Source organism: Myxocyprinus asiaticus, chromosome 25 (assembly GCF_019703515.2).
Source record: "Myxocyprinus asiaticus isolate MX2 ecotype Aquarium Trade chromosome 25, UBuf_Myxa_2, whole genome shotgun sequence".
In the NCBI taxonomy this organism is placed as follows: Eukaryota; Metazoa; Chordata; class Actinopteri; order Cypriniformes; family Catostomidae; genus Myxocyprinus; species Myxocyprinus asiaticus.
In genome coordinates, this window is record NC_059368.1 from 14,737,823 (window position 1) to 14,764,745 (window position 26,923).

The window sequence follows — 26,923 nt, forward strand, 5'->3', positions numbered from 1 at the left end:
GTAGGTAGAGCAGGGTAAAGATCTATGGCCTACTAATAATAATATTATGATTTAATATTTAAGCATTTTTAACAGTGCATGTTGTATCTCTCTCTCCCTCAGTCTGGTATGTTGAATATGTACTATTTCTTTACTGACAATCAGTGGCTGTTGGCTGATAAGAGACGTCATGTGCCTAGTCTTCTGTAGTGTCAGACTGCCTCATAAATCACAAACCGTGTCAGCTAAACAAGGGGGATGGTTTTAAAAAGAAGTTTTTCTTGTGAAAATATTAAAAATATGTATCAGTGCCACATTTTTAGTGCTGGATTAGGGGCCATTTACACCGAACATGTTTTTTTCATCCACCTATGCTATTTTTGAATTGATTTTCTATGTAAACATGTGCTGCAGTAATGTCTTTGTGCCACCGCCACGTCTCGCTGTTGTTTTAGCGTCTTGCGTAGGAGTGCCGTGTTAAGGGTGCACTCAGTAACATTTTCCTCACAAAAAAAGTTTGACTCCTAAAGAAATTAATTGTAATTTAGAAACATATTTATAAAATCATGACCACTCGCATAAGATGAAGAATCCAGTCATGGACAGTAACCCTATAAAAGCTGTTTTATGGTACATGGAGAGGGTCCCCTCACGGGGGCTGCCATGTTTGGATCACATGACCAGCCAAATACTACTCACTTAATCTCAGTAACAGCCCTGCTGTTGGAATCTTTTACACATGGATTAAATAAATAAATAAATAAACTTGTTTTTTGTTTTGTTTGTTTGTTTTTACATTTATTATTATTATTATTAGCGCAAGGATGCATTCGGTGTGAACATGACAGGCTGTTACATACTAGCCAAAGCTACTTTTTACAGAAAAAAAGATGTAGGGAATCTCATTATTATTGTGATTATTATTATTTCCCAAATAGCTTATAATATGATGTGTCACCAAGGCCATTGTAGATGCTTATATTTCACAAATGTAGGTTTTTTTTTTTTTAGATTTACAGTGGACTAAAAACAGTAATCTAGAAAAATCTTACCATCGACCACCACAAAGGACATGTTAAAAAAAAAAAATTAAAAAAATAAAAATGTGTGTAACCGGCTAAATATAGCAAGTCTAGTATATGGAGTTGTATTTAGAGAGTGACGGTAGGCCGGTAAAATCGATGGCTTAGATAAGATCCAAACAATTCCAGTGCCGGCAGGGGAGGGACACGCAATGCAATAAAGAAACACACTGGTGTTAGCAATGAGAGACACCATTCAGATTTATTCTTTTATGCCCTGCTCCTCTGCTTTATTTACTCTAAAAAATAAGAAAAGTAATATAGTTAAGAAGACCAAGCGCGTCATTTCTTCACATATTTTTTTTCACTGCAACTTTGAACCAGGGCGGGAGACAGAGACGCCTTTATGAGCGCGTGGGTGACAACCTTTGATTTGAGACTTTTGGCACTACCACGAGGAAAGCCGGTGACATTTCCTCAGGATAAGACACAAAACAACCTTATATCATATGTGCATAAAATCTTTGACTTCTAAGGAACTCAATAACACAGAGCTGGTGAGTTTTGAAGTGCGTTCCCCGCCTGTCGCACTGAGTTACAGCAGGCAGTGACAAGTTTTATTCGGGCTTTTGAAGTCTCATAATCGCGGCGTACAGTCTGATGTCTGCCGGGACCTCTACAACACCGAGCTGCCGCAATGTCAACCGGAGCAGGAAAGAGACTAGAAGCCCGGGTGGGAAAGTTGGAGTCACTGATCAAGGACCAACAATCACCGTTGAATTTGGAGAGTTTACTGGTAAGGCTTGTTTAGTGTCATAATGGCATGATATATAAAAAGTAGTTATATATATATATATATATTTTTTTTTTTTCACGTTATATGTAATGTTTTGCTGTGATGTGAAGTTTAATCACATTGACACTGTAGGCTACATTAACCTTTTTAAGATTTTTTTTTTTTAAATATATATAAAAGGACACCAGATGGTGTGCGCTAGGCCCTTTATGAAACAGATGAACAGGAAACACCTGTTGTACTTTTCTTTATTATTATTCAAATTAACTAAATGGGCCCCATGGCCATTGCCGATGGTGTTTATAAAGATTGCTTTATTATTATTATTATTATTATTATTATATTTCTTAAATATTAAATTAATAGTTAACCCAAAAATGAAAATTCTGTAATTTAATCATTTACCAAGGCTCATATTGCTCCAAACCTATATTACTTTTTTTTGAAGAACATCCTGGCTGATCTTTTCCATATAATGGGGGGGTCTATACAACTTATGTGCTATATTCTAAGTCTTCTGAAGTCATATGATAGCTTTGTGTGTGAAACAGACCAAAATGGAAGTCATTATTCACAGAAAATTCTCCCCTCAGCTGAAGTGGAAGTGGAGTGTGGAATGGTCTACAAAATGGTGCTTTGATGCCATTGATGCCAAACAATCTGGCTGAGTTCAAAATGTCATACTACTCTTACGATTTCTCACATATCGGTGTATAACAGAAATAGTATGGTGGTGTGCCAGTTCCAAACTCAGCCTACAGGTTCTTGTGTATCTCATTACATTACTATGCAGCATGTCCAATGATTCCATATTTAAAGGTGCACTTGTGTTGATGGAGAATTTTGGGGGAACTATTCCTTTAAATCCACCCAACTAAATATTTTATTAATGACCTTAAAAATACCATAAAATTGGCATGTTTGAAAAGGTCTTAATATGCAAACAGGCTGTACAACACTAAACAGAAACACATTACATATTGAGAGTGTAAACCAATGAGTGGATGTTTGTCCCAGAGGATTATGCTGATTTTCCAGTATCTTATCTCTCATCAGTATGTTGTGAACACACCCTCCTACACAGTCATGTGGTCATCTTTTAATGAACTTATTTCCCCCAAATACAGCATGTTGTGTGCCTGTATACATGTACTGTATATTGACCAAGCCTAAAGCATCAGGCCTTGTATGCCATTAGTACACCCATATCATTAGAGGGCAGGAAGTAGCTTTAAAAAATGTGAAGACACCTTACAGCTTCATTCAATCTAATTGGTTGAGGACGAAATGTGAGGACTTGCCGAGCAAGCTTAACAGGGTAAGAATGACTACAATGTGCTTCTTTTGTGACTTATCATCAGCAAGTGAAACCACTTACCTTATTACCAATCATCCTCCTCTGTAGAAAAAAAAAATGTAATTCCAGAAAAGCTCTGCATATTTTAACAAGATTGAGAGTGGCAACTCCTTGCGTTCTCTGGATGTTATATATCAACATAATTGAAATAGGTCACAAATAGCTGCCTATTATTAATTAATCATTTAGCCAATGCTTTTACCCAAAGTAATTTGCAATACTGGTTGGGATGCTCATACAAACAGAGCAATGTTTTGATAGTGCCATGGAGCCACAGTGTTTACACTATTTATAGGGCAATTAACCTACATATAGCTTATAAGTCTATAAGACTAATAGTTGTCTCTGCATATCAAGCTGGGATAGGAGAAAGTATTTTCGAAAAAATGACACCACCTTTAAACTCAGCGTGCATACGCACATTCACACACTATGATTTCTCTAATGGAATGTTAAATGGTAGCATCGCATGCTTAAATGTTCCGTTAATGGAAAATGATAGCTATTTACGAACAAGCGCTGGAGGTATTGTTGGGTGTATTTTTGTTGTGTGAGCGTGTGTGCGCCAAACGCTGACTATGGGAGGCCCAGGGAAAGACCTAACTAAATCCCTGCTGCTTCATTCCACAGCAGGTTTACATAGAGACATCCACTCACAACCTCTACCGCTTAGCCATGCATGCTAAGTCAGCTCTCAGTAACAGAGTTGAACATACTGCCCATAGTAGCCCATGTTAAAGGAATAGTTTACCCAAAAATACAAATTTGGCACTATTTATTCATCCTCATCCTCACTTATTCATGACTTTTTTGTTTCCTTGAAACATAAAAGGTGAATTTGCGAGGAATTTCCTGTTCACTATTTTCGATGTAATGAATATAAATTGAAGACTGGGGTAGTCAAGCTCCAAAATGACAAATTTCACCATAAAAGTGGTCCGTAAGTCTTGGGCATTAAATTCCGAGTGTTCTGAAGTGGTACATTAGCTTTGTATGAGGAATGGATAAAAACTTAAAGGGATAGTTTACCCAAAAGCAAAAAAATCTCATAATTTACTGACCCTCATGCCATCCCAGATGTGTATGACTTTCTTTCTTCTCCAGAACACAAATTAAGATTTTTAGGAGAATATCTGAGCTCTGCAGGTCCATATAATGCCAGTGAATGGTGACCAAAACTTTGAAGCTCCAAAAAGCACATAAAGGCAGCAGGAAAGTAATCCATATGACTCCAGTGGCTTAATCCATGCCTTCTGAAGCGATCTAATAAATGTTGGGTGAGAACAGACCAAACTATAACTCCTTTTCCACAGTACATCTTGCCATTGTAGTCTCTAGGCTCGATCATGTTCTTAAGCTCGATTACACTTCCTATAGTGGTTGATGCATGCACAGACCACTAAATGGCACTAGGAAGTGAAATTGAGCATGAAATCATGACCAAGGAGACTGCTAATATCAAGATTTATTGTGAAAAGGAGTTACATTTTGGTCTGCTCTTACCCAAAACTGATTGGATCGCTTCAGAAGACATGAATTAAACCACTGGAGTCATATGGATTACTTTTATGCTGCCTTTTATGTGCTTTTTGGAGCTTCAAAGTTTTGGTCACCATTCACTTGCAGTGTATGGACCTACAGAGCTGAGATATTCTTTTAAAAATCTTCATTTGTGTTCTGCAAAAGAAAGAAAGTCATACACATCTGGGACGGCATGAGGGTGAGTAAATAATGAGAGAATGTTCTTTTTTGGGTGAATTATTCCTTTAAGTTGTTATTCATTGAAAATCTTGACATTTTCCCTTGCTGTCCTTGGTGCGTTTTTGAGACTGGAGTAGTGGCAATGTCCGTTTTGTGAATGAATCGTACTTTTGAGTTGAATCTTTTCAATGAATTAGTTGAACCATGTAGTTCACAAAACTGGTCTGAATGTTTCGTTCACAAAATGGACTGATCCAGCTCTGGAGTTCAGCTCACTGATTCCATGATTGTATTGGTGAACAGCCCTCTGGAAGGGAGGATTATTAGTACATTAAGACTGTCTATTTCTTACATAAAGCAATTTTATGACTACAGAAGACTTGAAATATAGAGCATGAACCATGAACTTTTATGATACCTTTAAATAGTCCTCATTCACTTTCATTATATGGAAAGGAGTGGTCATGAAATTGTTCAAAAATAAAAAAGAAAAGAAAGTCATATGGGTTTGGAACAACATAATTTTCAATTTGTGTTTTTCTCCTCGTTCATCCAGAGGTTTAGGCTTCATCATTTTCTTCCATTTCGGACTCTTCCAAAGTCAGACACAGCTCCGTTTTAGTAAATGATCTCAACATCACCACAAAATGCTGTTACTAAAGTCATGCAGTGTGGAGTTTCATAGTAATGTTTGTCATACAACTGAACTCCTTAGAACATCCTAATAATCCTTCCTCATTGTATGTGCACTTCATGACTAATGATATTTTATTAGTACAGAGCCATATTGTCCTGCTTCTCCCTCTGTTGTTACCAGTTGGAAATGCCACACAGGAAGCTGAGGTCACATCCTTCAATTGAGGAGAGAGATAGTTGGCTCCAGCCCCCTAAGTGGTCACTGCATCCTTTAAGTGTGTGTGTGTGTGTGTGTGTGTGTGTGTGTGTGTGTGTGTGTTTGCATTTTTAAGCACAGTATTGTGGGTTGACTCAGGACAAGGAAAACAGGATTTTGTCATTGTTTATTGTGTGTGTGTGTTTTTCGGTGAGTGTTTTTTATTTGCACATGAGATGTAGACAGTGGATGGGACAACCAGTTTTGTGTTGCAGAAGAACTCCCTGTGTGAGTGTGTGTGTATAACTATAACAATGTTCAATACATCCGACAAAACCAAATATTTATGTTTACAAGGCATAAAAACACATGTACATGATCAACATACATGATATTTTGTTACAAAGCAGCACTGGCCCAACAGTTCCGTGTACTGGCCCGAAACACTCACGCTGGCCCTTAGGCCATCCTTATTGTTGAGCCCTGGAATAGCTGTGTATTTCATTTCAGCTGCAGCAAAATACACTTGTTAAACTTTTATGCAGGGCCTGAGATTGATTTTGGTTGGATGATGGGCAAATGGAAGTGTCTAGGTGGGGAATGTTAGGGGGATGGGGTCTGTGAGTGGTAGCGTCTGGTTTTGTATGTATTTTTAGCTCTGCTGTCTCACTGTGTGTATTCAGGGAATATGTAAGGACATTTTAGGACATTCAGTTTTATTCACACCATTCTCAATTAATATTACTCCCACTGAGACTGCCTCTAAAAGAGAACTTTACAGGCCTAATCCCACTTTTAAATCTCATCTTTGGTTAATGTCCAATGTTAAATGACACAACAGGATTGTCTGTCAGGGTAAGCTTAGTTCTGGGCTTAAAGGATATAATAAATGCTCAAGAGTGTATTTTTACTGTGTGTATTAAGAAGAAAGTCCATCGTATGTAACTGAGTTCATAAGAACTCATATATAAAGTATTTTTATTTATTTTTTTTATTCTTTTTGTTCTTGTCCTCTGTAGGATTCAGTAACTGCTCTGGCCCTTGATCTAAACCATCCTGCACTGAGAAAGAACAAAAACATAGACGCCTTCTTAAACCGATGTAAGTCTGTCTTGAAGTTAGAAATGTTACTGTACCAGAAATATGACACTATTGTGATTTTTGTTGTATTAACAAAATGTGTGATAGACTTATATAATGACTTAGTGCCTCACAGTTGAAGTCAGAAGTTTACATACACTTAGGTTGAAGTCATTAAAACTCATTTTTTAGCCACTCCACCGATTTCACATTAGCAAACTATAGTTTGTCAAGTCGTTTAGCACATCTACTTTGTGCATGACATGATTAATTTTTCCAACAATTGTTTACAAACAGATAGTTTCACTTTTAATTGACTATCACAATTCCAGTGGGTCAGAAGTTTACATACATTAAGTTAACTGTGCCTTTAAGCAGCTTGGGAAAATTCCAGAAAATGATGTCAAGCCTTTAGGCAATTAGCCAAATAGCTTCTGATAGGCTAATTGGAGTCAATTGGAGGTGTACCTGTGGATGTATTTTAATGCCTACCTTCAAACTCAGTGCCTCTTTGCTTGACATCATGGGAAATTCCAAAGAAATCAGCCAAGACCTGAAAAAAAAAATTGTGGACCTCCACAAGTCTGGTTCATCCTTGGGAGCAATTTCCAAATGCTGGAAGGTACCACGTTCATCTGTACACAATGGGACCACACAGCCATCATACCGCTCAGGAAAGAGATGCATTCTGTCTCCTAGAGATGAACGTAGTTTAGTGCGAGAAGTACAAATCAATCCCAGAACAACAACAAAGGACCTTGTGAAGATGTTGGAGGAAACAGGTAGACAAGTATCTATATCCACAGTAAAACGAGTCCTATATTGACATAACCTGAAAGAGTGCACAGCAAGGAAGAAGCCACTGCTCCAAAACTGCCATAAAAAAGCCAGACTGCAGTTTGCAAGTGCACATGGGGACAAAGATCTTACTTTTTGGAGAAATGTCCAGAAGTGTTTGGCCATAATGACCATCATTATGTTTAGAGGACAACAAAGTCAAGGTATTGGAGTGGCCATCACAAAGCCCTGACCTCAAATTTGTGGGCAGAACTGAAAAAGCATGTGTGAGCAAGGATGCCTACAAACCTGACTCAGTTACACCAGTTCTGTCTGGAGGAAAGGGCCAAAATTCCAGCAACTTATAGTGAGAAGCTTGTGGAAGTCTACCCAAAACATTTGACAATTTAAAGGCAATGCTACCAAATACTAACAAAGTGTATGTAAACTTCTGACCCACTGGGAATGTGATGAAAGAAATAAAAGCTGAAATAAATCATTCTCACTACTATTATTCTGACATTTCACATTCTTAAAATAAAGTAGTGATCCTAACTGACCTAAGACAGGGAATGTTTTCTACAATTAAATGTCAGGAATTGTGAAAAACTGAATTTAAATGTATTTGGCTAAGGTGTATGTAAACTTCTGACTTCAACTGTATTATATAGCTATCTATCCATATCATGCTGCTTTAAAAAAAAAAAAAAAAAAAAAAGAATAGTGATTGATATATCTTTCTACATATCAATATATATACTGTAAATGTTTGTCACATGAATATCTGAATGTATCACTGCATAGCCAAGATCTGCTGGCAGTCTTGTCAATGTGGAATAAACATTTTATTTTTATACTTTTAGTGAACATTGTGTAAAATAAGTCATTTAATTAATTTCAGCTATTTTGTGTATGCTTAATGTGCATTATTAAATTAAATCACATGATATAATTATTACATCGTAAATTATTGGTGTCTGCCATTGGATATTATTAGTCGATTCCCCCCCCCCCCCCCTTTTTTTAATTTTTATTAAGGGGCATATTTTGCCCACTGGAATTGATTTTCAGGTGCATGTATTTCTTTTTTTTCTTTTGTTTTTCTAACCATATAAAAACTCACAGCATATAATCCATGTATGTCAAATATTTTCTTTGAAACTATTAATTTAAATATAAATGTAAATTCTATACTTTCTAGTAGATATTGATGTATTTATTTTAGGGGTAAAAATTTGTGTGTGTAATTTGTGTAAAATGTGTTATGTAATGTCTATAGATGAAAAGGCAGTGGGCCACCTCAGGGAATTACAGGTTAAGCTGGATGATTTTGACAGAGTCAGGCTGATTGGTCGTGGAGCTTTTGGCGCAGTGCAGCTGGTAAGTGAGTGTGTGCCGGGAGATACAGTCTTTGGCTATAACTGCGTGGGTGTGTGTCTTGACGTGAGAGTCTACCCGTTATCTGCTGTTTGTCCTGAAGCATAGTCTTTTGTCTGTGCTAATGCCTCTGCTTGTACGCACATGTTCTACCTGCTCTTACTTACCTGCAACAACACAGAGCATTTAATCTTTTTAGTTCTGGTCTTATGCACGTAATAGTTAAGTATTTTTGAAAATTTAAAGTGCCAAACTTGTCAGTCAAACAAATAAAACATAATCTGTTGCACAAAATATAAATCTTAAAGGTAGAGCTGCAAAAAAGTTCTGTTTCATTTTAAGGGTCAGAGAAAGGTTGGAAAATGTTGATATAAAACTTTTGTTTTTTTAACAAAAATTAACTGCTAATATTGTATTTTGGACTTCATGCAAAAAAATAAATATATGACCCCTCTAAAGCATAAAGCATACAAGTAATTCACTCTTGGTCATAAGCATTAATGCACATAATTATGAGATACATTGCAAACTAACAACAAATTACAGAATGTGCCTTGTTTCAGTTATTGTTTACATGGATGTTTATATTGTTTATGTAGGTACGACATAAAGCCTCTCAACAAGTTTATGCCATGAAGCAGCTCAGCAAGTTTGAGATGGTCAAACGCTCTGACTCTGCCTTCTTTTGGGAGGAGCGTGACATCATGGCATTCTCTAAGAGTCCTTGGATAGTGCAGGTGGGATTCTCTGTCATATACATAACTGCAAACATACCTGAGGTGGACCGAACAGTTTTTTTTTGTATCATGTAGTGTACAACTTGAAAACACACTTTAAGACAAAAGTTGAGGAATTGGTGCTTTAGCATTTATTAAAATTGATCGGAGGGTTTTAAAACTGAACTTCATTGAAACAATAAATAACATATGGAGGCCTCTTATTATCTTTAAGTATTTAACTGCCACAAGTGCCTTTAAAGACCCCATGAAATCAAAATTGGTATGTCTATTAGCCATCTAAATCATATTGTACTCCCAGATGTTGACAAAATTAAAGGGAAATTTACTAAGAAATTATTTACTTACCCTTCTTAAACTCTTTCTTCTGTGGAACACAAACAATTATGTTTTGAAGGATCTATTGTGTTATTGTCCATGCAATGCAAGTCAATGGGATCCCAACTGTCAAGCTTCAAAAGGTAAGTAAAGGCAGCATAAAGGTAATCCATACGACTCGAGTGGTTTAATCCACTTTATGATGCGTTACAAAATAATATATCCTTAAAAAAAATCTTCATTTGTGTTAAGCAGAAGAAAGTCATATAAGTTTGAGATGGTGTGAACTATGCTTTTAATTTTGTCAATTTTATCAGACAGAGGCATTTAAAATGGTCTATTTCTTCCAGGAAAACTAAGCAAAAGTAATGATGTCTAGCTTACTCTACACTACATATTTTTGTCCAATCAAGAATTGATTTTCTAGAATGAGAATGTCCTAATACCACCTTCAGCTGACAAGCAAGAGGGAAATCATGGTTCATTGCTGTGACGTAACTAAAGCCTTTTGGCTATTCAAAATTATGAACCCTTTGTCCTGTTTCCGTAAGAAAAATGTCAGCACGGCAAAAAGAAGTGCTCGGCAAGGGATTTCATGGGGTCTTTAAACTGATCTCTGTATGAGAAAATAAATAAACTGAAAAGTACTGACTTCAGAGTACATACAATATGAAAGTAAATATTCACATTATTCTCTCTCTGTCTACATAGCTGTGCTGTGCGTTCCAAGATGAGAAGCACCTATATTTGGTGATGGAGTTCATGCCTGGTGGAGACCTGGTGACTCTGACCAGCAACTATGACATCCCAGAGGAGTGGGCTAGGTTCTACACGGCAGAAGTGGTGCTTGCACTGGACGCTATCCATTCTCTGGGCTTCATCCATAGAGACATCAAACCAGACAACATGCTGCTAGACCGCAACGGGCACCTTAAACTCGCTGACTTTGGAACATGCATGAAGATGGACTCGGTGTGTCCTGGGTTGTGTGATAAGTGCAGTCTGATTTGTCTGTTTGCCTAAATGAGGAGAGAGAAGGTACATCCCAATTGGTAGACTTTTCATAGTGTGTAGTATGAAAGGTTAGGATTAGTGCTTCCCTAATAATAATAATAATAATAATAATAATAATAATAATAATAACATTTGCCAAAGCTGATCGGGTGGTGTACTCTTTCTGGTGAACTTCAGAAGTGTGAGTCCATTGATCATTTTCCCGCTAATGCTGGGATGATTCTCTTTTTAATTGAGAGTTATCCTAGACCGTTTATGTCTGATTATTGCCAGATGGAGGAAGTGTTTAAGAAATGCGTTAGAAAATGTGTCAGGTAATGGTAGATGTGAAGAAATTAGGCTAGATACTGATGATAACACTCACAAGCAAATGCAAACACTATGTGATAAATGGATCTGTGGGTAATGGATACTGTCTTGCTACATATGTAAAAGTATGCTAATTGGGATGCAGCTAAAATAATTCCCATGCTGTAAGAATCTTTGTTAACACAGCCATCTTGTGGAGATAAGATGTAGTGCAGCCTGAATTTTGCTTACCTGCCATTGGATTTATAAGGTGGTTTAAAAGCTGAAGTGTGTATTTTTTCTGTTATAATACTTTCTCCTAGTCCAGCTTAATATGCAGTACAATTATAATTATAAGTAAGCTATTTGTAAACACTGTGGCTCTTTTAAAACTGTTGATTAGCTTCCTGACCAGCTCAACACAGCAACATTGGCTTAACCAACAACATGAGTTTATGGTGGGACTGTTTGCTAGTAGCACAGAAATTACACGCTTTACCTTTTAATTTCTTTATAAACACTGAATAAAATTAGTGTGCACAGATGTTTATATTTATGTGTTTACATCTGTATGTGTGTGTAAGACTGGTATGGTCCGCTGTGACACCGCTGTCGGAACTCCTGATTACATTTCACCAGAGGTTCTGATGTCACAAGGAGGGACTGGTTACTACGGCCGTGAGTGTGACTGGTGGTCTGTGGGTGTTTTCATATATGAGCTGCTAGTCGGTGAGTATGCCAACTTCCTCTGTATTCTCTTCTGCCTTGTCCTCTAACTGTTCTCTCCATCCTATTTATTTATTCTTCTGTCAATGTGGGCAGGTGACACACCGTTTTATGCCGAGTCCCTGGTGGGCACCTACGGAAAGATCATGGATCATAAAAACAGCTTGACTTTTCCAGATGACATTGAAATATCTAAGGATGCTGAAGACCTCATCTGTGCCTTTCTGACTGACAGGTGAGAGAGAGAGAGAGCGAGAGAGAGAGAGACACAAAGACAGAATGAGAAAAGCTCAGAAGAGAGAGATGAAAAGTATAATAGATAAACAAATACAGCATATAGTCAGAGTTTTTAAATATATAGTGAGTCTTTCTCCTCCCTCTCACAAGCACACATATACAGTATGTTCCTGATGAAAAACATGCAGCTCAAAACAGCCTATGCTGGTCTCCTAGCCTGGTGAGGCTGTTCTGTTTGCTGGTTTTAGAGGAGTTTTCGGCACTTTTCAGCTGGTCATGCTGGGAGACCAGGGGGCCGATCAGCTGAAGGCTACCTTAGCCAGATTGGGAGACCATCTAGACCTGTTAAAGACCATCTTGGCCAGGCTGGGAGACCAGCTAAAACCAGCAAACCATATGGCTTAAGCAGTTTTTTTCCTCAGAAGAGGCATTCCTGGGGCCTGTTCCATGAAGCTGGTTTTGGTGGCTAGCCAGGTAAGTTTTAGTTTAGTTTGCGTCAGCCCTGGGTTTTAGGTACCATGAAAATGCGTTGGCCAATAGCGGTGTTCATCGCTATAGTAACTTGCGCTCCATGGCTAACATGCTCCGTAGCAGGTTTTGTTCTGGGTAACAGATCACTCAAAGACATTGATCCAATCACCTGTGAGTAAAGTGACATCTCTGACACAATTAAATCACTCCCCCATGCCCCCTAAAGTGCACTTTACAGAAAAAGATCTTGCCACAAAATTGACTCTTCATAATAAATTATTTATTTGAGAGTCTTAAATATACACTTTTGGCACACAGAGTCTTGTATTTTATTGACATACACTATAATAGTTTTTTATTTATTATTATTTACTTAATAAAAATATAAAATATCAATGAAAATGTAAACTTAAAATAATAATAAACTTTCTTTTTTATTAAAGAAAATTTGCCCAGTTCCCAATGCACACTAAGTCCTCGTGGTAACATAGTGACTCGCCTCAATCCGAGTGGCGGAGGACGAATCTTGGTTGCCTCCGCGTCTGAGACCATGAGTCCACATATCTTATCACGTGGCTTGTTGAGCGCGTTACCACGGAGACGTAGTGAGGGTGGAGGCCTACACTATTCTTCGCTGCATCCACGCACGTCTCACCTTGCGCCCCAATGAGAGCGAACCACATTATAGCGATCACGAGGCGGTTACCCCATATGACTCTACCCTCCCTAGCAACCGGGCCAATTTGGTTGCTTAAGAGACCTGGCTGGAGTCACTCACCATGCCCTGGATTTGAACTCGCGACTTCAGGGGTGGTAGTCAGCATCAAAACTCGCTGAGCTACCCAGGCCCCTAACATAAAATAATATTAAGCTATCTATAAAACAGCTAGTAAGATGGATTAATATAATACAATACCTGCCAATAAAGATCGATTTTAAAATATTAAAAGCTTAATTACTCCACACAATGGCTATAGAAAGAGACGAATGCCTCCCAAACCCCTTCTTGCGTGGACTAGAGATGAACATATAGTATTTCACTTGAAGTTGAATAAAAGCGGTAGACAAATTACATTTAAAAAAGAACAAATACGTTTTGTTTTGGCATACCAATTATTTGTTACATGCAATATTCCGAGTGCTCTCTTTTAATTATTCAGTAGTAGCACATATTAATTTGTAGTAGTATTAAATGATATTGAGGTTTTCTTTTAAATGAATATGAATGGTTTTATATAAAAAAGTGTTTTAACTTTTAATAAGCCTGCGTGTTCTTGTTGTATACCTATATGAATTTTATCACATTCAGAATTTGTTTTCAGCAGTCCTCTTGAGCTCTCACAACAGCCACTGTGTTTCTTCTGTGTAAATGTCTTTGATTTCATCATAATTGTACTGTGATCCTTTGTGCTGTGTAAATGTGTTTTAATTCTTCATGAATTCAAATGCTTTTTCCTTTTTCATATTTTTATAACAATCTCTTGTTGTGCTTTTTAAATGATTTAAATTCGTTATACTTTCATAATGATCAGCCTTCAGTGGAGAGTTATGTCCCACAGAATCTCTCAGCAAAAGCGAATCACGCTTTCTCTAGCTCTCTCTCTATGTTTCATACTGTTCCCCAGATCAAAGCCTGAGTTGACAGAGAAATTTGATGAGCAGCATCATGGCACTAATTAAGCCTGATTGGATTGGATTGGCTTGGTTTTGTCAACTCAACCAATCCTGTAACCCTGAGTTTGTTCAACTGGCTTCATGGTATAGGCCCTGATCAAATATTTAGAGAGGGGATGTATGTTATTATGCTCTCTGTTTTCATGTAAGCAAAACACACACCCCTCCCTTTGCTTTCCGACTGTTGGAATGTCCCACAAGTGGCAGTCCACACTGCTGCAACCCTTTCAATCCAGAAGCATAGCTAGGGAGGGGAACAACTATTCCGGATTTTTGGATGCTTGTGTGTGTGAGAGAGAGAGTGGGTGTTTCGCTGCTGTTCCTCTACTCATCCATGCTCTGCCATTTCCCATCAGCCACTCGCTGTTGGAGCTTTGAGACACACACACACACCACTTAAAGGATTAGTCACAGCACTTGTGGTTCTCTGTGTTCGTGTTTGGTTTGCTGACTGGTGTTTTGGTATGTTCAGGGAGGTGAGGCTTGGCCGGACCGGAGTGGATGAAATAAAATGTCACCCCTTCTTCAAGAACAACCAGTGGACCTTCGACACCATACGAGACAGTAAGTGTGAATATACAGTAGATGACTTGTGAGCATGAATTGTGAAAAGTCACATTTATGCAGTCATTTGGTAACACTTTAAACTAAGGCTCTAAACTTTTCCTAAAGCATTAGGAATCATGAACTTTCATTGAAAATAAATTTTTTACAGCATAATGTATATTAATCTTGGTTAGTGTTCATTTATAAATATACAGTACTATTGTTCATTGTTAGTTTATGTTAATTTAAAATGCTTTAATGTTAACATACACAACTTTAATGTTAAAAATGTATTAGTTTATTAAGAAATTAACATTAACCAGGATTGATAAAAGCTGTAAAAGTGTTGTTCATTGTTTTTTTCATGGTAACAATTGCAGTAAATATTAATGTTAATGTTTACAACCTTATTGTGTTACCCAGGGGTTAAATTTGGATTTCAGAGGTGGGGGAACTCTAAAATCGGGTTATGTTAAGTGAGTTTACTTAAAACAATTAATTAAGTCAACTTTTATGCCATTTAAGTCAGAGCAACTTACATTTTTAAACAGTGAGCACGTACAATATCACGTTTGGTGGTGAAGGTAGAACATACAGGCTTTTGAGCATGCTCAGTTTGATCACTAACCCTCCAGCACCCCCCTATTTGAAACTTTGTGCACCTCTGTGAAATGGAAGTTTAAATGTTACTGTTGTAAGTCTATAAAGCCAGGCTCTACCATGGAAAACCAGGAAATATGTGGGAATTTAAATCTTTGATTTGGGACTCATATCTTTGATGTTATCCATTTGTTAAAGTCATGGAAAGGTCTTAAAAATTCATGGGTCAAAATCTGGGGGAACCTTGTAAGGCTGAGCACTATGAACTTCACATTGTTACACCTGCTACTGAGCATGCCCATTAGAGAAGCATTGTGGCTAAAGACACCACCCACTATCCTCTGGTCTTGAATTTATTTAAGTGTGTTTGGTCAGCATCCCTACTTATGAGGACATATAAATAATTTGTAAATAATCTGTTTTGAATTAATAGATGTTTTTACTCTTTATGAGTTTTTAATTATGTTTTTCTGTAAAAAGTTGTGTTTTGTTTAAAGTCACCATCAGGGTAATTAGTGTTCACTTTGAAGTTTCTTTTATTTATGAAGTTGATTCAGCTTCTAAAAGTTTGAAGTACACTCGCTAAATAGAGACGGAATGTGTCAAGGGGATCAAACAAAAACCGCTTCTGAGAATATAATAAATGGGATGGATTGACAAACAAGCATTTGTTTTTGTTCCGGACCGTACCGGCCCAATTTAACCCCTGATGTTACCCATTAATTCTAATAGTAAAACTAATAGTAATAAGTGACTTAATAACATTATGCATGTGCTAAATGGTAATGGCATACAGTTGAAGTCAGAAGTTTACATACACTTAGGTTGAAGTCATTAAAACTAATTTTTTTTACCACTCCACAGATTTCATATTAGGAATATATAGTTTTGGCAAGTCATTTAGGACATCTACTTTGTGCATGACACGAGTAATTTTTCCAACAATTGTTTACAGACAGATTGTTTCACTTTTTTTTTCTTTTTTTTTTTTTCAAAGTGCTATATAAATGCAACATTCATTCATTCTTTTAATTGACTATATCACAGTTCCAGTGGGTCAGATGTTTACATTCACTAAGTTAACTGTGCCTTTAAGCAGCTTGGAAAATTCCAGAAAATTATGTCAAGCCATTAGGCAATTAGCTTCTGATAGGCCAATTGGAGTCAATTGGAGGTGTACCTGTGGATGTATTTTAAGGCCTACCTTCAAACTCTGTGCCTCTTTGCTTGACATTATGGGAAAACCAAAAGAAATCAGCCTAGACCTCAAAAAAAATTGTGGACCTCCACAAGTCTGGTTCATTCTTGGGAGCAATTTCCAAATGCCTGAAGGTACCACATTCAGCTGTACAAACAATAGTACCCAAAGTACAAACATCATGGGACCACGCAGCCAGCATACCACGAGATGAACGTAGTTTGGTGCGAAAAGTGCAAATCAATCCCAAAACAACAGCAAAGGACCTTGCGTAGATGCTGGAGGAAACAGGTTGACAAGTATCTATATCCACAGTAAAACAAGTCTTATATTGACATAACCTGAAAAGCTGCTCAGCAAGGAAGAAGCCAATGCTCCAAAACTGCCATAAAAAAGCCAGACCCAAGTTAAACAATTTAAAGGCAATGCTTCCAAGTACTAACAAATTGTATGTAAACTTCTGACCCACTGGGAATGTGATGAAAGAAATAAAAGCTGAAATAAATTTTTCTCTCTACTATTATTCTGACATTTCACATTCTTATAATAAAGTATCCTAACTGACCTAAGACAGGGAATGTTTTCTATGATTAAATGTCAGGAATTGTGAAAAACTGGTATGTAAACTTCTGACTTCAACTGTACATATTAGATGTCTAGAATATACTAAATTCTTGCATAAGTTATTTTCATGTAAAGAGAGGAGTTAATAGATTTCCTTTTGAATTGAATTGAGTTGTTCATATATCTCTTCAGTCTGTGGCTAGAGGCTTTTGGAGCACACTTTTTTATATTTCCTGAAATTCCTCCACTTTCTCTCTACACACATACAAACATGCAGTTCACACACTTGTGCTACAAACCTGGTGACAGGGAAAGCTATTTCAGTCCTATGTAGCGTGTGGTGTTTAAACCTTTTTTTTTTTTTTTTTACTATGGTCTCCACCATATGAGAATTTTTATTGAAGTATATTATTATGTTAGATGCTGTGATTGGCCTATTTGTATGTTTTTTCTTTTTAAATGTAATATATAGCTTTGCATGATGGATGCACAATTTTCCCCTGATTATGGTTCATGGTTGTTTATGGGAAGCTGTGCTTGGTCTGTTTACACCTTGCTGTGCTTTGCATGGTAGACATGTTATGCCTCTTTTCTCTGTGTTGTTGAACAGGGCTTCACCATACTCTTATACTTTACAGTTAACTGTGCTGTACCTCACTCCACTGCTGTATGGTGCTGTCTCATATTGTCCTGCTTTGATATGTTTTGTTTGGCTGTGATTGTGCTGTGATCTGTTGTGTTGCAGTATACTGTGTTGTGCTTGTTGTATTTGTTTTTTGATGCGCGATGTTGTGCTGTGCTTTGTTGTGCTTTCTTACCTTGAGTGTAGTGCTTTGCTGTCTTGTCTTTTATGTTGTACTCTGCAGTGTTGTGCTGTCACTGTGATGTGTTGTGCTCTGTTGTGTTGTGCTGTCACTGTGATGTGTTGTGCTTTGATGTGTTGTACTGTGCTCTGCTGAGTTGTGTTGTGCAGTGCTCTGCTGTTTTGGGCTCAACCCTGCCCTTACGGGGGCACACCGCTCCTCAGAGCACAGCAGAGCACAGCACCATACAACACAGTACAGTACAACATTGCACAAGACAAGACAGCAAAGCACAATACAGAAGAGAGCACAGTACAACACAAGAAAAAAACAGCTCAGCAGAACACAGTAGTACACAATACAACACTGCACAACTGTGAGGAGTGGAGTGCTCCTATGGAGGGGGGTTTGAGGGGGACGGGGTTGATTTCAGTAAGGGTGGAACCCATCATGTGGCCCGTACACAGCTACTAATGAGAGAAGAGCCTCAAAACCACAGAGTAAGACTCTCTCTCTCTTTCTCTCTCCCTCACTCCAGTGGTGCCCTCATGCTCTTGCGCACATACTCTAATTCACTTTCTATCTTGCTTTCTGCCTCCACAGTGGCCTGTTATTAGCGGTGCAATAAAGGAGCATTCTGGGAAACTGAACAACAACAACTGCAGTTACATGCATCCATATTGTTCCAACTACTCATTCATTTTAGCTTTTCGATCTTTTTTCTAACATTTATTATATTTTAAGATTTAAAATAGAACTATTTATATTAAGCAGTCTATTTCAAAATTTAAATTAATGAGGATGTCTTTTAAAGCACCAAGATCCAACATCACCCAGCTGAAAAGACCAGATTAGAATTTCCTTGCTGGTCCAAGCTGGTTTATGCTGGTTAATGCTGGTTTAGTGATAGATTTCTATGTTGCTCACCAACACAAAAATGCTGGTCAACCACCATGGTCTTTTTTTGATAAAGCTGGTTGACCAAAGAAAAGAAGCTTGCTTGTTAAGAACCATGACAGGGACATCAGCATATCAGCATCCCATACTGTGGACCAGCATACATACAATAAAGCGTATTATAATATACTGGTGACCAGCAATGCTTTTATTTTCAAGAGGGCCCTGACTGTTTGTTTTTGGTTGTGGACATTTGAATTCAAGACATTTGAATTCAATGCAGCCCAGTTCCCATTAGATGATTGACACATGTTCTCTTAGTGTGCTCAGTAAGTGAGCTCTAGAGTTTGGGGTGTGTTTTGAATGTGTACGTGAGCATGAGTGTGTGTGTGTGTGTGTGTGCACAGTAGGTAGTAAGTAAGCACTGGCCAACTTGGCAAGTCACACACACAACTCCTCCTTTCAGTACAGTGTCTGCTTTGTACGCTACACACACTAAGCCTTTCAGCCATTCTCTCTCCGTCTCTCTCTCTCTCACACACACACACACACACACACACACACACACACACACACACACACACACACACACACACACACACACAAACAAACTCAAACAGGACACATTTCTGCTCAAATCTTCTGCTACAATATTCTCACCCCCCACCCCCTCTCTCTTACTCTCTCTCTCAGCCATGGCTCCAGTGGTGCCGGAGCTGAGCAGTGATATTGACACCAGTAACTTTGATGATGATATAAAGGATGATCCAGGAGGCACCGAGACCTTCCCCCCTCCCCGTGCCTTTGCAGGAAATCAGCTTCCGTTTGTGGGCTTCACCTATTTCAGGGAGGATCAGTAAGTGTGACAATGAGTGCGTTTTATGTGTGTTTGTGAGCAGTTGCTATTGATAGTGCGATCTCATATTGTAACAACTTTATCTAACAATATTGGTAGGTTGCGCAATATTGTAATGTAATATAACTGACGCTTGTTGAAAAACGGTTTAAACAATCCAAAGAGTTTTAACACTTTGGTTTCATTAAAAGTGGACTTCACATTGTTTTTGAACAGCTAAAAAATGCACTACACCGATTGCTTTGCTACAGTATGCCTGGTATTACTTGAACATCGTTTGACCAATGGATTTCCATGATTTTTCCAGGCCTTCTTGATTACCGAATAGGGATTTTTATATATATATATATATATATTTGTTTTTTTAGAGATTGTAACACACAAAGAGCATTTTCAAGCCAATTGAATATTTCTGAGGCAGAAAAATATATATATTTTCACGATTGAAATTGTTATGCTTTTACCTATTTCCATGAATTCTCTAGGCATGTATATCACAATTAAAATTGAGGCACTTACAATGGAAGTGAATGGGGCTAATCTGTAAGTGTTAAAATACTTACTGTTTCAAAAGTATAGCCACAAGACGTACACAGTATGTGTGATAACATGATTTTGGTGTGATAAAATTGCCGTAAACCCTAAAACCCAAAAATGACTGTAAAAATGAAAACTATACAGCTAAATTAATACAAAAGTTTTAACAGAAGAATCAATGTAAGTGCATTTATCAAATAAGCTTCACATTTCTGCCTTTAAATCATCTAAAAAATTGGCCCCATTCACTTCCATTGTAAGTGCCACACTGTAACCTAGATTTTTTTTTAAAGGAGGGACTAGTCTAAATAATTGTTTGTGGTAATCAACATTATGCCACAAATGCTGCTGATTAAGCTTAACTTGTACTGAACCCAAAATGTTTCTTTAAATGTATTCTAAAATAATATATACATAAAAAGATAAATAAATGACAAAACGTGAGAGGGAAAGACTTAAAAATTTACATTTCAGACACTGCTGCACTGTTCAAGTTTTACACAGGTATCTTGTTCTCTTCCACACATTCACTCACTCACAGATCCCCAGTGTAGAACTGTAAAACTACAGCAAATCCCCGTATGGGCTGATAGATGTGAGCAAAAGACAGGCTGTACAGTATTTTTGCTCATTAGAGAGTATGGTTATGGTAACCGTGAATGAGTGCTACATTTGTTCCATCACAACTCCCCCCTTTTTCCTTTATCCTTTCTCTGTTTCCTCCTTCGCCTTCTCAGTTTCTCCAGTGTGGCTGAGTGAAGCCACATGGGCTGCTGGCAGACCTGATTGAAGAGTTGCTTTGAGATTTTGCTCTCTTTCTCTCTTTTTCTCCTTCTTTCATCTACTCTCTTCTCATTCCCTCTCTCTTTCTAACTTATGCTCTAAACTGTCTTTTTCATCTTTAATTGATTTATAAGAATGTTTTGCTGCTGAGTAAACAAGGAAAGTCTTAGCTGCTTTCTTTCTCTTTCAGACTGTTAACCCACAAACATAACAGTTCAGAGGAGAAGACTAAAAGCTGCACTGATAGTTTCATAAAGGAGCATGGTTTATACCAATCTGAGGTACATATGTGTGTTTGGGTGTGTGTGTGGCAATAGTTTGGGGACAAAACTGACCTTTTGCTAAGCTCTCTATCCCCCCCCCACCCCCCACCGGTTTCTGTTGCTCCCTCAGACAAGCTTTACAGAATGTCCCATAGGAATAAATTGGAGATTTACAAGAGTAGAGTCATTTTCAGTAATATGTGCTCATAAAGTGGTAAACATTAAATGAATTTTAAATGGGTATTATTCTTACGATGGACCGAACGCTTGTCTGATAATATGGAGCACAGCAGCAGTTCCCAAGGTTCACAATGTCAGCAACATTTCACTAATGCTTAGCAAAGGGTCAGTTGTCCCTGCAAGTGTTCCCCTTTGGGGACATTCGGGAATGTTTGGAAAATCGATTCATAAATAAAAATAAAAATATATATATATTTTTTTGTTGTTTTTTCTAAAAATGCAGGGTTTTGGTTAGTCTTTATTAATTAAAAATATTATTAAAAATCCCATTTAGATACTGTAAATATAAACAAACGAAGCAGAGTTATATTTTAAAAGCCAGAACAGAACCATTGTACAGAACGGATAAGCAGACAGACAGTGTCCATGTAACACATTCCTGTTACTGTTATTAATAACTTAAGTTATAATAATTTGTAAGTACAAGCAGCTCTACAAAATAATTACACAGTAAATACATGTAGTTCATTAGTATTACTCAGTAATTTCTTATGTAAATACAAAGTTACATGAACACTGTAAAATAAAGTATGACAGCAAAAAAAAAAAAAAAAACACTCTATAATATTAAGAGAAGTGGAAAGCACAAAAGTAGCTCTTAGATTTCTAAAATAGATGCTCAATTGCAACTTATTCTGCAGTTAAGTTCTGTTTGGTGCCATTAACATATTTGAAATGTTTCTTTATATTATTTTGATTTTTACTGCCTTTTATAGAAGTGAAATATATTTAACATCTGTATTTTCTTTTCAACATGTGTATTTTCTTAGTCCAATGATCTGCAAAGGAAGCTGATTAAGCTGGAAGAAAAAATCAAACATGAGATGCAGACAAAGGAGGAACTGGAGAATAAATGCCGGTACAAATACTCCTATACCTGTATGCAACATACAGTATACACATATTTTACAGTGGATAATGTCTGGTGTAAATTGTTAGGAAATCCAGAATTGTGTTGGACTAGATGACAAAATGCCAAAAGCATTGATTGCTTCACTTACATCAGTGTTGTATCTCAACAGAACAGCAAATCAGCAACTGGAAAAGTTGTCAAAAGAGCTTGAAGAAGAGGTAAGGTGCATTCTTAAAATCGGAGGAGTGAAAACATGGTTCGAAATTGGTTTGAAATCAAACAGAAACTAAATGCAGCTTTTCACAGTTATCCTCATGGGATTAATAGAGCACCTGTCTCTATGCTTTAATATCCCTCTCTTTTTCTCTTGTTATAGATGAATGCCAGACAGAAGGTGGAAGACTCTCTGAGGGCACTGAAGAGAGAGGAAGCCTTGCTGAAACACCAGCGCTCAGAGAGTGTAAGAAAGGCCGGTCTGGAGACAGATAGAAAGCGTGTTCTTGAGAATGAGGGTAAGGACAACAAAGAGAACCACAGAATGGAACCTTCATTCAATTGAACAATGATTACATTGCATGTTTACATATTTGAAGTCTAGTGCACATAGAGCTGTTCAGCTTGTAGTCCTAAAACTTGGAAGAGCATTTGCCTTTTTGAGCCATGGGTTCCCTTTAAAATGTTGAATGGGTTTTTAGAAGAGTGTTCCATCATCTTCTATCTGTCCACCTGCATTATAGCTAGACACTAAGTTTATGTTCTTTGACTTACCTGAGCACAATCTCAAATGAACGCTGACTTCACTATCTTTGTCTTATCTAAGTACTCACTCTGTTTAATACTGAATCTCTTTTCTAATTCTCCAAAGAATTGGCCCAAAATTTCTCCCTAATTTACTCAGTACTAACCTCTGACATTCTCCCATCTAGAATTATTAGTTCTGCTCTGCTAAAAGTTTGATGCTAACATATTTGCCATTTCTCTGTCCTGCAGTGGGTAGCCTGAGAGAGCAGTTAGCCGAGCTGAAGAAGAAGAACCAGAATGCTCATCTCTCCACCGAGAAGAACATTCACCTGGAGAGGCAGGTGGGTCATGCAGCACTGACCACAGAAAAAATACTGTAATGTCATGAGGCAACATTTTATATCAGATTTCTGGACATTTAAACATTTGAAAACTTAAAAAATTAAACAATAGTTATTAGAGGTGAAATTATTTTTCGCTGTTAAAGGAATATTCTGGGTTCAATACAAGTTTAGCTCAATCAGCAGAATTTGTTGCATAGTGTTATCACAAAAAATAATTTGGAATCGTCCCTCCTTTAAAAAAAGCAAAATCGAGGTTACAGTGAGGCCACTTACAATGGTAGAGAATGGGGACTTTTATCAAAACATCTTATGTAATTTAGCTTCGCAGGTAAATGTATCTTGTTTTAAGGAATTTTTTATATTTTTACTTGATACTGATTAACTAAAGTGCAGTTTCTGTTCCTCACATGTATTGTCGAATAAAAGAGATTCTTATACTGATGAATTTGTCTTTAGTTGGAGGAGGTAAATGCTAAGCTTCAGGCTGAGGTAGAGGAGTTGGAGAGGCTAAAGAAGGCCCAGGATGAGGCATTGAGACAGTCCCAGCAGCTGGAGATCTCTCTCAAGGAGCTTCAGGAGCGTCTGGCCCAGATGGAGAGCATCAAGTTGGGTCTGGAACAGGACAAACTGAGCCTGCAAACCTCACTGGAGGTGGAGAAGCGAGAGAGAAGTCTGGGCTCTGAAACCATCAGTGACCTACAGGGTGAGTGCATGTGTGGGTGTGTGCGTGCTTCGGGAAAAATCATACAGAAGTAGCTGTCAATAAACATCTACCAAGCTTCAGAAAGAGATTGTGTTGCATTCTAGGGATCACACTTTCTCTTTTGGCTGTTTGTGTGCAGACAGGGTCCAAAATTAACACTCGTCATGCGCCAAATGTAAGTAAAAACTGGCTTTATGGAGTAAATTATTATTATTATTATTATTATTATTTTTTTTTTTTTTTTTTTAGTTGAACTGAATAGAAAACGATAGTCTGCCCCTATCACTGATGTACAGTATGTGATGCAATTGATTCAAATCAAAGTCCTCTTGTTTTATTTATTAGACAAATTTTACCACGGTAGAAAAAAAAAAAATAATTCCCCCTCAAGAACTGGTGACACATTTTTGGAATTCCTTGCATTAAGAAACAAACAAAACAAAAAAATTTAGGAAAAAAACACTAAATATTGTCATGGGATATACGTGTGTGTGTGTGTGTGTGTGTGTGTGTGTGTGTGTGTGTGTGTGTGTATATATATATATAATATAAAAAATATATATGTATATATATGATAATGTCAGTAAGAAATATGCTGGTAAATTTTCTTCAATTTACCCTCCATTGGTGGATGAGGCCAAAGTTACATTTTTGTCTCGCGTGTGTGTGTGTGTGTGTGTGAATGAGAGAGTGAAAGTAAATGTTTGTGTGAGCATGTAGTGGCCAGGCCCTCACTGGGTTACACAGGGCTCTTGTCTGCTGGGCTGTGCTGTTGTGTTGGTGGAGCTGCCTGCAGAGAGAGTAAAAAAAAAAAAAAAAAGTGTTATTTTAAGGTCAGAGGCAGGTAGCTGATTATGTTGTTAGACGGCTATATAAGCAGAGAAGAATGTATCTTCTGTTTTCCGTGTAACATTTTCAGTCCTGCCGACTGAGATAAAAAAAAATTAAGGTTTAAAAGTTAAGGTTTCATGGACATAAACATTTAACCTGAATTTTACTCTTTGCCTCTTGATCCACCCTTCTCTCTCTCTCGCTCCTTTCTCAGGTCGTGTTTGTGGACTGGAGGAAGAATTAAAGCACATGAAGAATTCTCTCTCAAAAGCTGAAGCAGAGAAAAGACAGGTACAGGAGGATCTTACTGCCCTGGAAAAGGTGTGTATATTAGCAAGTGACTGATTTATTTACTTCCTCAGCACAAGTGTTGTGTGGCAATGTGTATTTGTGAAACCCACTGACGTGGTGTCTTCACCTACAGGAGAAGAGCAAGCAGGAGATTGATTTCTCCTTTAAATTGAAAGCTGTTCAGCAGAATCTGGAGCAGGAAGAGGCAGAGCATAAAGCCACTAAAGCCCGATTGGCTGACAACAACACAATCAACCAATCCATTGAGGAGGCCAAGTCTGAGGCCCTCAAAGGTGAAATAACTGTTAAAGATTTGCATGTACTTAAGAATAATATTTAAAGGTATAGAGATGTAGCAGGGCTTAAAAGTGGAAAAATCTATGATAATTCAAAATCTTTAAAACTGGACATTAACAAAGTTTTAGGATTTTGAAACAAATATTTAAAGGAATAGTTCACCCAAAAATGAAAACTCTCTTATTTACACACCCTCATCCCATCCCAGATGTGTATGACTTTCTTCTTCAACAGAACAAAGATTTTTAGGAGAATATCTCGGCTCTGTAGGTCCATACAATGCAAGTGATTGGTAGTCAGACCTTTTGTAGCTCCAAAAATCACATAAAGGAAACAGAAGTAATCTATAAGACTCCAGTGTTTAAATCCATATCTTCAGAAGAGGTATAATTGGTGTGAGTGAGAAACTGTCACGTTAATAGAGAGAGAGGCAGGACCCAAACGCAGAGAGGCAAGAATGTGGGCTTTATTTACAAAGAACAAAAATACAAACCAAAACACCCGTGAGGGGGAAAAACAGAATAATTAACTAGAAAAACTCAAAAAGCAGAAACCAACCAAAGTAATCACAGGAACAGGACAAGACGAATGGATATGAAACAGCACCAAAATACAATAACAAACGATTTGACACCAGACTCAACACGAGGAGAGCTTAGAGGTAATTAATGAGGGACGGGAGCTAGGCAATCAGCGTTCCCATGGAAACGGCAATCACTGAAACACATGAGGGAAAACACCAACACGCACAGACATGGCACACACAGACATGACACTCATACGAGACAGACAGACAGTCATGGGTGGCACAGTCAGACCCGACTGTGACCGAAACAGATAAAAATTAAGTCCTTTTTTTTTTTTTTTAAATCTCCATTTTAACTTTCACTTTCAGATGTGAAAGTGAAACTAAACAGGCACCACATGTGACTTTCAGATGTGAAAGTGGAGATTTCAAGTAAAAAAAGGACTTAAATTTTGATCTGTTTCTCACCCACACCTATTATATTGCTTCTGAAGATATGGATTTAACCACTGGAGTCTTATGGATTACTTATATGATTCCTTTGTGATTTTTGGAGCTACAAAGGTCTGATCACCATTCACTTGCATTGTATGGACCTACTGAGCTGAAATATTCTTCTAAAAATCTTTGTTTGCGTTCTGCAGAAGAAAGAAAGTCACACACA

At 37.6% G+C, this 26,923-nt stretch overlaps 1 protein-coding gene across 5 annotated transcripts in view; it reads left to right on the plus strand.

Moving 5' to 3' along the window:
- Positions 1-1,206: 1,206 nt before the first annotated feature.
- LOC127416177 (rho-associated protein kinase 2-like) overlaps positions 1,207-26,923 on the plus strand; it is a 46,408-nt gene continuing 20,691 nt past the window's right edge. For 4 of the 5 annotated variants that reach the window (XM_051655376.1, XM_051655374.1, XM_051655375.1 and 1 more), the window contains exons 1-17: positions 1,207-1,797; positions 6,707-6,788; positions 8,824-8,924; positions 9,521-9,658; positions 10,688-10,948; positions 11,863-12,007; positions 12,101-12,239; positions 14,859-14,950; positions 19,688-19,850; positions 21,361-21,451; positions 22,444-22,532; positions 22,696-22,744; positions 22,903-23,038; positions 23,517-23,608; positions 24,068-24,314; positions 25,360-25,466; positions 25,570-25,729. In XM_051655376.1, coding sequence (XP_051511336.1) covers positions 1,699-1,797; positions 6,707-6,788; positions 8,824-8,924; positions 9,521-9,658; positions 10,688-10,948; positions 11,863-12,007; positions 12,101-12,239; positions 14,859-14,950; positions 19,688-19,850; positions 21,361-21,451; positions 22,444-22,532; positions 22,696-22,744; positions 22,903-23,038; positions 23,517-23,608; positions 24,068-24,314; positions 25,360-25,466; positions 25,570-25,729 — 2,191 coding nt within the window. In that variant the 5' untranslated portion in view covers positions 1,207-1,698. The remainder of the gene's footprint in view (positions 1,798-6,706; positions 6,789-8,823; positions 8,925-9,520; positions 9,659-10,687; positions 10,949-11,862; positions 12,008-12,100; positions 12,240-14,858; positions 14,951-19,687; positions 19,851-21,360; positions 21,452-22,443; positions 22,533-22,695; positions 22,745-22,902; positions 23,039-23,516; positions 23,609-24,067; positions 24,315-25,359; positions 25,467-25,569; positions 25,730-26,923) is intronic. The other variant, XM_051655378.1, reaches the window with a different exon arrangement.